This window comes from Ceratosolen solmsi, unplaced genomic scaffold (assembly GCF_000503995.2).
Source record: "Ceratosolen solmsi marchali unplaced genomic scaffold, CerSol_1.0 scaffold25, whole genome shotgun sequence".
Taxonomy (NCBI): domain Eukaryota; kingdom Metazoa; phylum Arthropoda; class Insecta; order Hymenoptera; family Agaonidae; genus Ceratosolen; species Ceratosolen solmsi.
In genome coordinates, this window is record NW_011948444.1 from 290,371 (window position 1) to 300,210 (window position 9,840).

The window sequence follows — 9,840 nt, forward strand, 5'->3', positions numbered from 1 at the left end:
ATCACCTTATCTACTACTTATGACTATCGCATGAAGGCATAGAATGACAATTTACTTACGCCAGTACGCTAATATAGACATTTCCATTCACAGGTATCTATGTTTAGTCTCTTAATAGAAGAAAATGAAAACCTTAAAGTGCTTCGCTCTCTGAGAACCCTCAGAGCACTGAGGCCGCTAAGAGCGATTTCACGCTGGCAAGGCATGAGGGTGAGCGATATTTGCATTGTAATGTAATATCTATGCGTGCATAATTGAACAGTTTGCTATTTGTCAATTGAGCACCGAGCTCGCGTTAAATTTACATTTAACATTTTTCCACAACTAATCCCGAGATTTTTTTTTTCTGTCATATGTAAGCGTAATAATGGAAGATTCGTTTCGTCTCGTTCAACTACTAATCCTAGATCCTAACAGTCATAATTATATTCAATTATTTCGTAATCATTATAGATTGGCACTTATAAGCTAATGAGAAAGGTATTACAAAAATAATAAATTAAAAACGTACGTAACAGCGCGTTTTTTTTTTGTTTTTTTTTTTGTTTTTGTTTAATTACTACGATAAATACATATGATTACGCTCGTAACATATGAATTGAAATCATGAGAAGCAATTTAAAAGATGCCCAACAATAATAATGTGGAACAAATAGAAAGTAAGAAAAACATAAAAATATTTGCTTTACGTTGTAAAACCAATGAATAAAATATTTCATGCTTACAGATCGTAGTGAACGCGTTGATGTACGCAATTCCTAGTATTTTCAATGTGCTCCTCGTCTGTCTCGTGTTCTGGCTCATCTTCTCAATAATGGGCGTTCAATTTTTTGGTGGGAAATTTTTTAAATGTCTTGACGAGCATGGCATATTATTGGATATATCCGTAAGTTTTCTTCTCAAAAGTGTCCTTTCATGCGGTAAAATTATTGCATTGATCGAGTGTATGAAATTTGCCCACAAAAACTGATTGGCTTTTTTCGAGTCTTTGATGAGAATATTATCAAGAGAAGCAAATGAATGTGTGCATACTCAGTTAATTATAAATTTAACTAAAAATCCTTGATGATTTATCGTATTCAGGATAAGATGTTCCAACGACGAGAGAATTCATTGTCCTCGTCTCTGCCCGCGTAGCAATATTAATGCTTAAATACTTCGGAGGGATGTAGTGCTAGCCACGCGCAGGCACGCACGCGTGCATGCGTGCGTGCCTGCGCGTGTACGTACACTATGTCCTTAGCACCTCTCATTTCTATAAGTCAGAATAATAGAAAGGATGCACTTTAAGTCTCTCAATACTCTTTTCCCGGTGGTGAAAATCGGTACGATGCAGGTGGTTAACACGAAGGAAGATTGCTTTAAACTGAATTACACCTGGGAGAACAGCAAAATCACGTTCGATCACGTAGGGATCGCCTACTTAGCTCTCTTTCAAGTCGCGACCTTCGAGGGTTGGATGGAAGTGATGGAGGACGCGGTCGATGCAAGGGGCGTGGATCTGCAACCCCAGCGGGAGGCCAATCTATACGCCTACATCTACTTTGTGATATTCATCGTCTGTGGCTCCTTCTTCACATTGAATCTTTTCATTGGAGTTATCATCGACAATTTCAATATGCTTAAAAAAAAAGTAACGGCGATTCATTCAAGCTTTGAATTATCCTATCGATGCGAGTATGCATGGAGGTGCGTGCACTTGAGAGCGCCAAGAGATAATATTATACTACGATGGCGGCTATACGTTAACATTAAATGAATAAATAAATAAATATGAAGTGCTTTTGAAGGAAATGTGCTTTGATTACGATGTTGTGGTTTCTCTTTAACAATAATTTCATTCGATAATCTGGCGTATTTTATGCATTGCTCTTAAAATCGGATGGAACGAGACCGAAGAGAAAATTGTTATATTTGACCGTTAAAAGTATAATGCTCTATGTGTAAGATTGATTGATGGTAATGGTATGATGATAAGGAGTGAGACAAACGTCAATAAGATAAACTTTATATTTATATTTAAATGGATTTGAAAATAAATGATAAAGGATGTATATGGGCGTGATGATTTTTAACCTCGAGTGAAAAATTATTTTTGACAAAGAGTTTTCAAATGGTAACTTATGCGCTCATCGTTATTAAATTCAAATTGATATATAAATCGAATAACTTATTTAAACATAATTACAATTAATAATAATCGAATAAGCTATTATTCTCATCTTAAAGTATCGTCGTCATGAAATATAAATTAAAAAAAAAATAAACATATAAAAAGAAAGCAACAAAAAGCACAACATTCTAATAGCACCGCATGCAAACTCGAATTGATCGTAGGCACTTGGAACTGGATCAACCAATGATCTAACGAATGAATCGTCCTGTTTGAATTTTAGTACGAGGGTGGCGTGCTAGAAATGTTTCTGACCGAGAGCCAGAAACACTACTACACTGCCATGAAGAAGCTCGGCCGTAAAAAGCCGCAAAAGGTGATAAAACGTCCAATGAACCAGATTCTTGCCATGTTCTATGACCTGTCAAATTCCAGGAGGTAATTAATCGAGAAGGGATCAATTTCAAATGCATCCTTAACATACCACTCCTTCCACCAAACGAACAAGGGAACACTAGTCCTTACTCATCGCTCACTCTTAAACCCAAAATCGATCAATACGAAATTGCTTAATATTTCATTGCATTCCTCCCACACCCGGTCATTTGCATGCATAAACATACAATTACGAATGATCGATTCGACTGATACAGCAATTGTAATAGTACGTAAAAATTTGTGATATGTATACATAATGCGAAGTAAATAGGATTCATCATATTTGTGGAATTTAGTGGTGATTTCATCGACTTTGCGGGTGCTCCGTTGCTAACTACGAAATACCTTTTTCCATTCGCTTCCACATACTTTCACATATATTTATCAAGAGTAATTAAATTGGTTTTTTTCTTCTTTTTTTTTTTAATTATTATAATTAATTATTTTCAATATTTATGCTTTCATTATGCAGTAGTTTCGGAAAAACCTTATTTAATCGCAAATGCCTACATCGATAAACTAACGACATTGTAAACTGAATTTTATAGAAAAAAAGATACAAACTATACTATTGAAATTTATAAATTGTAAAATAAATAGATGAATATACCTTTTAGGCCAATTTTTTTTTTTTTTTTTAATTAAAATATATACGTATAGGTAAAATTTAAATTCAGTGAAAATGCTTGCGTTATTTCTATATTTAATTTCAAGTAACTAAATAATAATGCTTATTAAAGTAATTTAAACGCTGAAACTATTTTTTATAGAATTATAAATATTTAAATATTAAAAGTACTTCGTGTTAAGCCAATTTGTTATACGTGCATACAGATATTTGATTATTTCTTCTTTCGTAATAGATTGTATATGAAATCAATAATCGCATAATAAAGAGATTCTAATAGGGAATTATAAATTAATTAACGTTCACGAGATTTTACCGCTACTTATAATTAATATAATATAATATATCGTTACAAAACAAAACAAAAAATAATGAAGAATAAACATAGCAGATTATCAAATTGCCTAATTTGAATTTAAAAAAATGTAGTGGGCATTAGGAAGGTTAAGACTAATAGAAAACAAGATAAAACTCTTAACGAGAGATTTCCATTGTACAGGTTTGAAATAGCAATCTTCGTGTTGATATTCCTTAACATGCTGACAATGGGCATAGAGCATTACAATCAGCCACATCCAATCTTCTTCGTGTTAGAAGTGTCAAATGCTTTCTTCACGACCGTCTTTGGTCTCGAGGCAATCGTTAAGATAATTGGTTTGCGCTATCATTATTTCACCGTACCCTGGAATCTTTTCGACTTCCTACTGGTGCTCGCCTCGATTCTGGGGATTCTCATGGAGGACATCATGATTGACTTCCCGGTGTCACCCACACTGCTGCGCGTCGTGAGAGTCTTCAGGATTGGTAGGATACTGCGGCTCATCAAGGCCGCCAAAGGCATCAGGAAGCTGCTCTTCGCCCTTGTCGTTAGTCTACCGGCACTCTTCAACATCGGGGCACTCCTCGCCCTCATCACCTTCATCTACGCGATCATCGGTATGTCCGTCTTCGGTCACGTGCGCAAGCAAGGCGCCCTCGACGATATGGTAAGCACTCCATAAGGCTTTTTATTCCTTAATTCAGGCATCTAAAGATCTTGCCTCGCTTCCTTATCTTGAATATCTTGACTGTTGGCCAGAACATTGCTTTTATTGTAAAATTATTATGCCACTTGGGCATTAATGCTTTCGTTGAAAGTGACGATTGCTTACGCCGAATAAAAGCGCCGAGCATAAGAGATTCAAGTTACTTGGATTGTTCTGAATGCTCGGGCGAGCGTTGGGAAAGGGTCAAAAGTTCAGAAGCTCTCGAGCTACGATGCTTAAGCGCTTGCGACAAATTGTTAAAGAGCGCACGGCAAATGTTACGCTTTGAGTCTATTGATAATTGCAATGTGCATGTTGTAGGTGAATTTCGAGACCTTCGGTCGGAGTATGCAGCTATTATTTCGATTAATGACATCCGCCGGATGGAACGATGTACTTGAATCGCTAATGGTTCAGCCGCCGGATTGCGACCCGACACCCACTAGCCGAAAGTTGAACGGAGACTGCGGCTACCCTCTCCTGGCAATCACTTACTTTACGTCTTTCATCATCATTAGCTACATGATAGTTATAAATATGTATATCGCCATTATTCTCGAAAATTTCAATCAAGCGCACCAAGAAGAAGAAATTGGCATTGTAGAGGATGACTTGGAAATGTTTTACATTCGGTGGTCAAAGTAAATATTTCAATGCTACCACCACTATATTCTATCGTAAATTCATCATTAGCCATTGATATGGATTGATGTAGTAATTGATGGAGGAATAAATGTCAATGAGATACTGCGAATGTGCCGTTAGAATTTCTTCATGAAAGAATATTCTCGTTCACATTATAGACATCAAAATGAAGGGACCTATATTTATAATAATAGCTATTTCGTCTCTAAATAATTTTTTCATAAATTTACTTAAATAAGCAAGATTCATTGAGCGATAATAAATGATAATTAATAAACGACATGTGTATTGCCAATCTTTGCTCACTTTGATATCATTTGAATTCATTAGATATATACAAAAATTCATATGCCTAATAAGAATAATAATAATAGCGATAATGACAATAATGTTGATGACGATAATAACAATAACGATAATGATAATAGCGATAATGATAATAATGTTGATGACTATGACGACGACGATAATGATTATAATAATAATAATAATCATCATCATCATCATCACAACAGAAAGGACATAACAAATAATAGGGACAAGTGCATTTAACTCGAAATGCGTGTGGAGCTTTTCCAATAGCACTTTTGCATTTGTTAGGGTTACCCTTAGCCGTGTAAAAATTTATTGTATTATGCTAATTTCCGGTATGCCTTTGCTTGCGTCATTACCGTCCCATCGTACAAGCATTTTTACGATAAAAGGGAGTCGATTTTTTATTCGTTTAAAAGAATTTTTTATTGGAAAATTTTCGGGTCACCAAATAACGACACTTAGAGATTTAATTCCAATATCACAACATTTTACATTCGGCTACTTAGCATTATAAATATCTTTTTTTTACTTTTACGGAAAAAACAAATATATACATATAATAAGACAATGACATTTTGAGTCACTGAATACAACAGACCAACGCTATTTAACATATTAAGTCTATGAAATGTACAACTAGTGAAGAAAAAAAATCGATTTTCAGCAATTTATTAGATAATCGAATTTAAAGTCCTTGGGAAAAAAATTAATCGCTATAGCGGAAAATTGAAGATGTATTATGAAAATGCGAAGTGTAACAAAGACTATCGATAGTTTAAAAATAATTCAAAAAGGTCTTAATACACACCAATATATTCGCCTTGTCAGAGATAAATAATAACCCAACATTATTATAATATTCGATCCTCTTGCGTTTATATTAGCAGCTAACGAAGCGACTAACGAATATTTTAAATCACCGCTCTCTTTCTTTATATACTTATCTAAAAATTAATTGGAAGCATTTGTAAAGCAGAGAGTGAGCAAATCTTCCATGTCACAGGTACGATCCACACGCGACGCAATTTATAAGATTCTCCCAGTTGAGCGACTTCATTGCCAGCCTTGACCCACCGCTAGGAATATCAAAGCCCAATGTCGTTGCGTTGGTCAGCTTTAATCTTCCTATCGCGAAGGGCAACAAGATCCACTGCCTCGATATCTTGCACGCTTTGGTAAAGCACGTTTTGGGCCACGTTGAGGAGTCCGACGACTTTAAGAAGCTGCAAGAGCAAATGGACGTCAAGTTTAAAAAGCAGTTCCCTACGCGAAAGGAGCTGGAAATTGTGTCTTCCACGAGAATCTGGAAGCGCCAAGACAAGGCAGCGAGACTCATTCAGCGCACATTCCGCGAATTCGTAACGTAAGTGTTGCACTATAACTTAAAGCATCCAATCTTTCTTCCCCGAGAGAGAGAGAGAGAGAGAGAGAGAGAGTCCCGTGATCCACAAAACCAAATCATCTCTTGTATAATTACGGTTCTCGTCCTTGAACAGAGTCACGGATTCTCGCCATCCCACCCCTCATCCCCAACCCCCCACCCATTGACCGCTCTACTGCGTACCATTTTCGTATGCATATAGGAATAGAGGGCACGTAGAGGCTCAGTGCGTAACTCGGTAAACGAGCATTGAGCAGCGAATGAGTGTTACGCGATGGCTACTCGGAGCTCCCGATAATACGGTTATTCACCCACAGGAACAAGAGGGAGCGCGAGCGCATCGCTCAGGAAGTTGACTCGCAGACGCAGACTTCGAGTCCCGGTGGCGTGGGTAGCGACGGTAGGGGCGGTGGCTGGGGTGGCAAACTGTCGGCTCTACTACACGTGCACAGGGGTAGCAGAGCCAGCAGTCGCAAGTCCTCACGGGCCAGCGACGCCAGCGACACCAGCGACCTGGGAACGGCCTCTGCCCTCTTCTTCCAGAACTTTCCACTGCTGATGCTCTCCGGCGCCACCGGCACCCACGAGGACCTGCAGCCCCCCGCCCTCACCGTCTCCCGTCCCTCGCCGACCGCCGAGCATCCCTCCGCTGCCTCCAGCTCCGGCTCCGAATCGCACACCACCGCCAGGTCTGTTATCATCCTAGACTGCGAGGGTCCGCGCCAATCCTCCAGACCTCCTATCAACTAGCTCTAAACTACTTTGTTTCATTCCCTTTGGTTTTATCAAGCATCTTCTCAATTTCATCACGCAACTAGACCGACCAGAGAGAGAAAGAGAGAGAGAGGGACGAATTTTTCCTCTTTTACAATGCCTTTTAGAATGCTTGATAAAGTCAATGACCGTAACTAGACAAATCTACTCCAATATTCGACCAAAATTAATTTATTTTATGTCTTGAGATACTGCCAACTGCATTCTGAAATCAAATTCTCTTATTTATACAGCTATTCACTTTCTTTTATTATTTTTAAATTCAACAATGCGTATGTATGTGTGTATGTACGTACAACACAGGTCCGACTATCGTATACGCTCATGAATATTGGATAATTTGCGGTTTCATCTCCTGAAGAAATTACAATTTTGATACCTGTATCAATTAGAAATACGGCGTTGATAGAAATTTAAACAATTATATATGAATTATTATAACAATAATCGTTAATTCCATACGTCATTACAGCTTCACTAAATATATTATTATAAAATCCTACATAATGTAATATTCCATTTTCTATAAAAAAAAAAAAAAAAAGACTATACGCTAGTAAATTTCTCTCGTTTCGAATCACTGTTTAACACAAGATAGATATAATCCTTCAACATATAATATTTTTATAATAAATTCAATAATTACTATCATAAATTTATATTGTTAACTTATAGTAATTAGCTGATAATCGTTTAAATTAAGCGGAAAAATGATTATATGATGGACAATTTTCGATTTTTAATCTAAGCTCAAACTACAAAAGATTTAACAGTACACATGTTTCACAACAATTTATTATTAAATTGAAACCAAATACCGATTTGAATTATTTTTTCCATTTTTTTTGTTTTTTTTTTGTTTTTTTGCAAACGTATAGATATTTCCATTTTTGGCATTGGAAAGTCATTGGAAAACAAGTGTCCAGCATTAAAACTCTAATAATAAAATAACGTAATTGAAAAATGATAACATCAATAATATTTCTTATAAATGCAATTTTCACTAAAATGTTCCTTAAATGAAACTATTATTTTATTTTCCTTGCATGAATACCTGAACAGAGCACAAAGAAGCCAGTCTGTCTAAATCTAGGTAAAGACAAAAATAAGAAAAAGAGTAGGTTGAAATTACGTAGGTTGGTTTTGACTAATTAGGCACGATTTGATCATAGTGAATGATGCGACTATTTAATAGATCTCTTAGTTTGCGGCCCTTCGACATAAACATTAAGCGTTAAGTTAGTTCGGGTCGATGGTTAAGCTAGTTCGGTTCTAAGGAGCTTCTCTCGTGTAAAATAAATCCTATATTTGCGCGAGTGAAGGTCTTTAATTAGTCACCTTGGAAAAGAAAAGTTTTCTCATTTAGTTTGATTAAAAGTATTCCTGGCTTTCTAGAATTTATCGTTCGCCGCTTTGTCCCGTCTGTCTTATCGCTTTCTTTTTATATATATATATTAACAAAGTATTGTAAAAAGGTTGGAAACTGCGAACGTTATTAAGAAATTAGGTTTTTGAAAATCGTTGCAATGCAACAATCATTAAAATTATTTGGATCTACGTTTGACATTTATTGTACGTTCATTCGACATTAGGTACAGAACCTTACGAATCCTTATTATCTTACGTTTTATTCTTTAATTCGGCAAATCGTGATTGACGGTATCTTCATCTACTAAAGTATTATTATTACTGCTATGTTGTGCGAGCATTCCAGTATTCGAGCCTTCCAACGGCCATTCCAAAAACATGGGATATTGAAATATTGTCATTTAGATGATTTAAAATAAGCAGCGATTTCAATACCGATAACTGATCGAATTTAGTATTTTCAAATGTCAATTGAAATTCAATTGGCGCCAAGTAGTAGCAGCTATAACGAAATGTACTATACTCGCTAAACTCTTAGCTAGTTAGTATTAAAAATTTAGTATTAAAAATGTTTGCGTTTTAACGCGTGTTGATTTTTAATTTTGCAAAACCAACCTTTTTCAAAATACTATAGAAGTCTATTATTATGCATTACGTATATAAGCGCTCCAGTATATCACATTGCTTATCACTGACACACATATTATTCAACTATGCTTTATTATAAATTGTATTTTCCTTCCGAAATAATAATCGATATTTTAAGTCTCTTTTCAATCCTCTTTTATGATGATACGTTAATAATGCAAAATTATACGTTAAGATTATTGATGAAACGAGTGGTGCGAGTACATGTAAACAGCATGATACAATTTCTCTTTCTAGTGGTTAAAATTTTAAAGAAGGTAATTATGATAAATGGAAATTATAAACCAAATCGCTCAATAATTTTCGAAACTTTAAACTGTACGCGTCGTTGTTACCGCGAATAACTAATTCGCTCGGCTTTTAAGTATAAAGTCGTGACTCGGCAACGAAGCACCAATTACAAAATTAATACGAGCTTCTATAGCTAATACAATAAAAGTATGTAAAATTCACGAGCTTTTCTGATAATATCAATAAGAGGAAGAAATAAAGAGACGCGCGTCCT

General features: G+C 35.9%; 1 protein-coding gene across 1 annotated transcript in view; it reads left to right on the forward strand.

Moving 5' to 3' along the window:
- Window positions 1-9,840, forward strand: part of LOC105365993 (sodium channel protein 60E-like) — a 131,877-nt gene that overhangs the window by 121,361 nt on the left and 676 nt on the right. Inside the window, exons 14-21 of the mRNA XM_011504293.1 lie at window positions 94-210; window positions 728-886; window positions 1,337-1,633; window positions 2,397-2,551; window positions 3,679-4,165; window positions 4,526-4,845; window positions 6,168-6,527; window positions 6,863-7,234. Of these exons, the coding sequence (XP_011502595.1) occupies window positions 94-210; window positions 728-886; window positions 1,337-1,633; window positions 2,397-2,551; window positions 3,679-4,165; window positions 4,526-4,845; window positions 6,168-6,527; window positions 6,863-7,234 (2,267 nt within the window). The remainder of the gene's footprint in view (window positions 1-93; window positions 211-727; window positions 887-1,336; window positions 1,634-2,396; window positions 2,552-3,678; window positions 4,166-4,525; window positions 4,846-6,167; window positions 6,528-6,862; window positions 7,235-9,840) is intronic.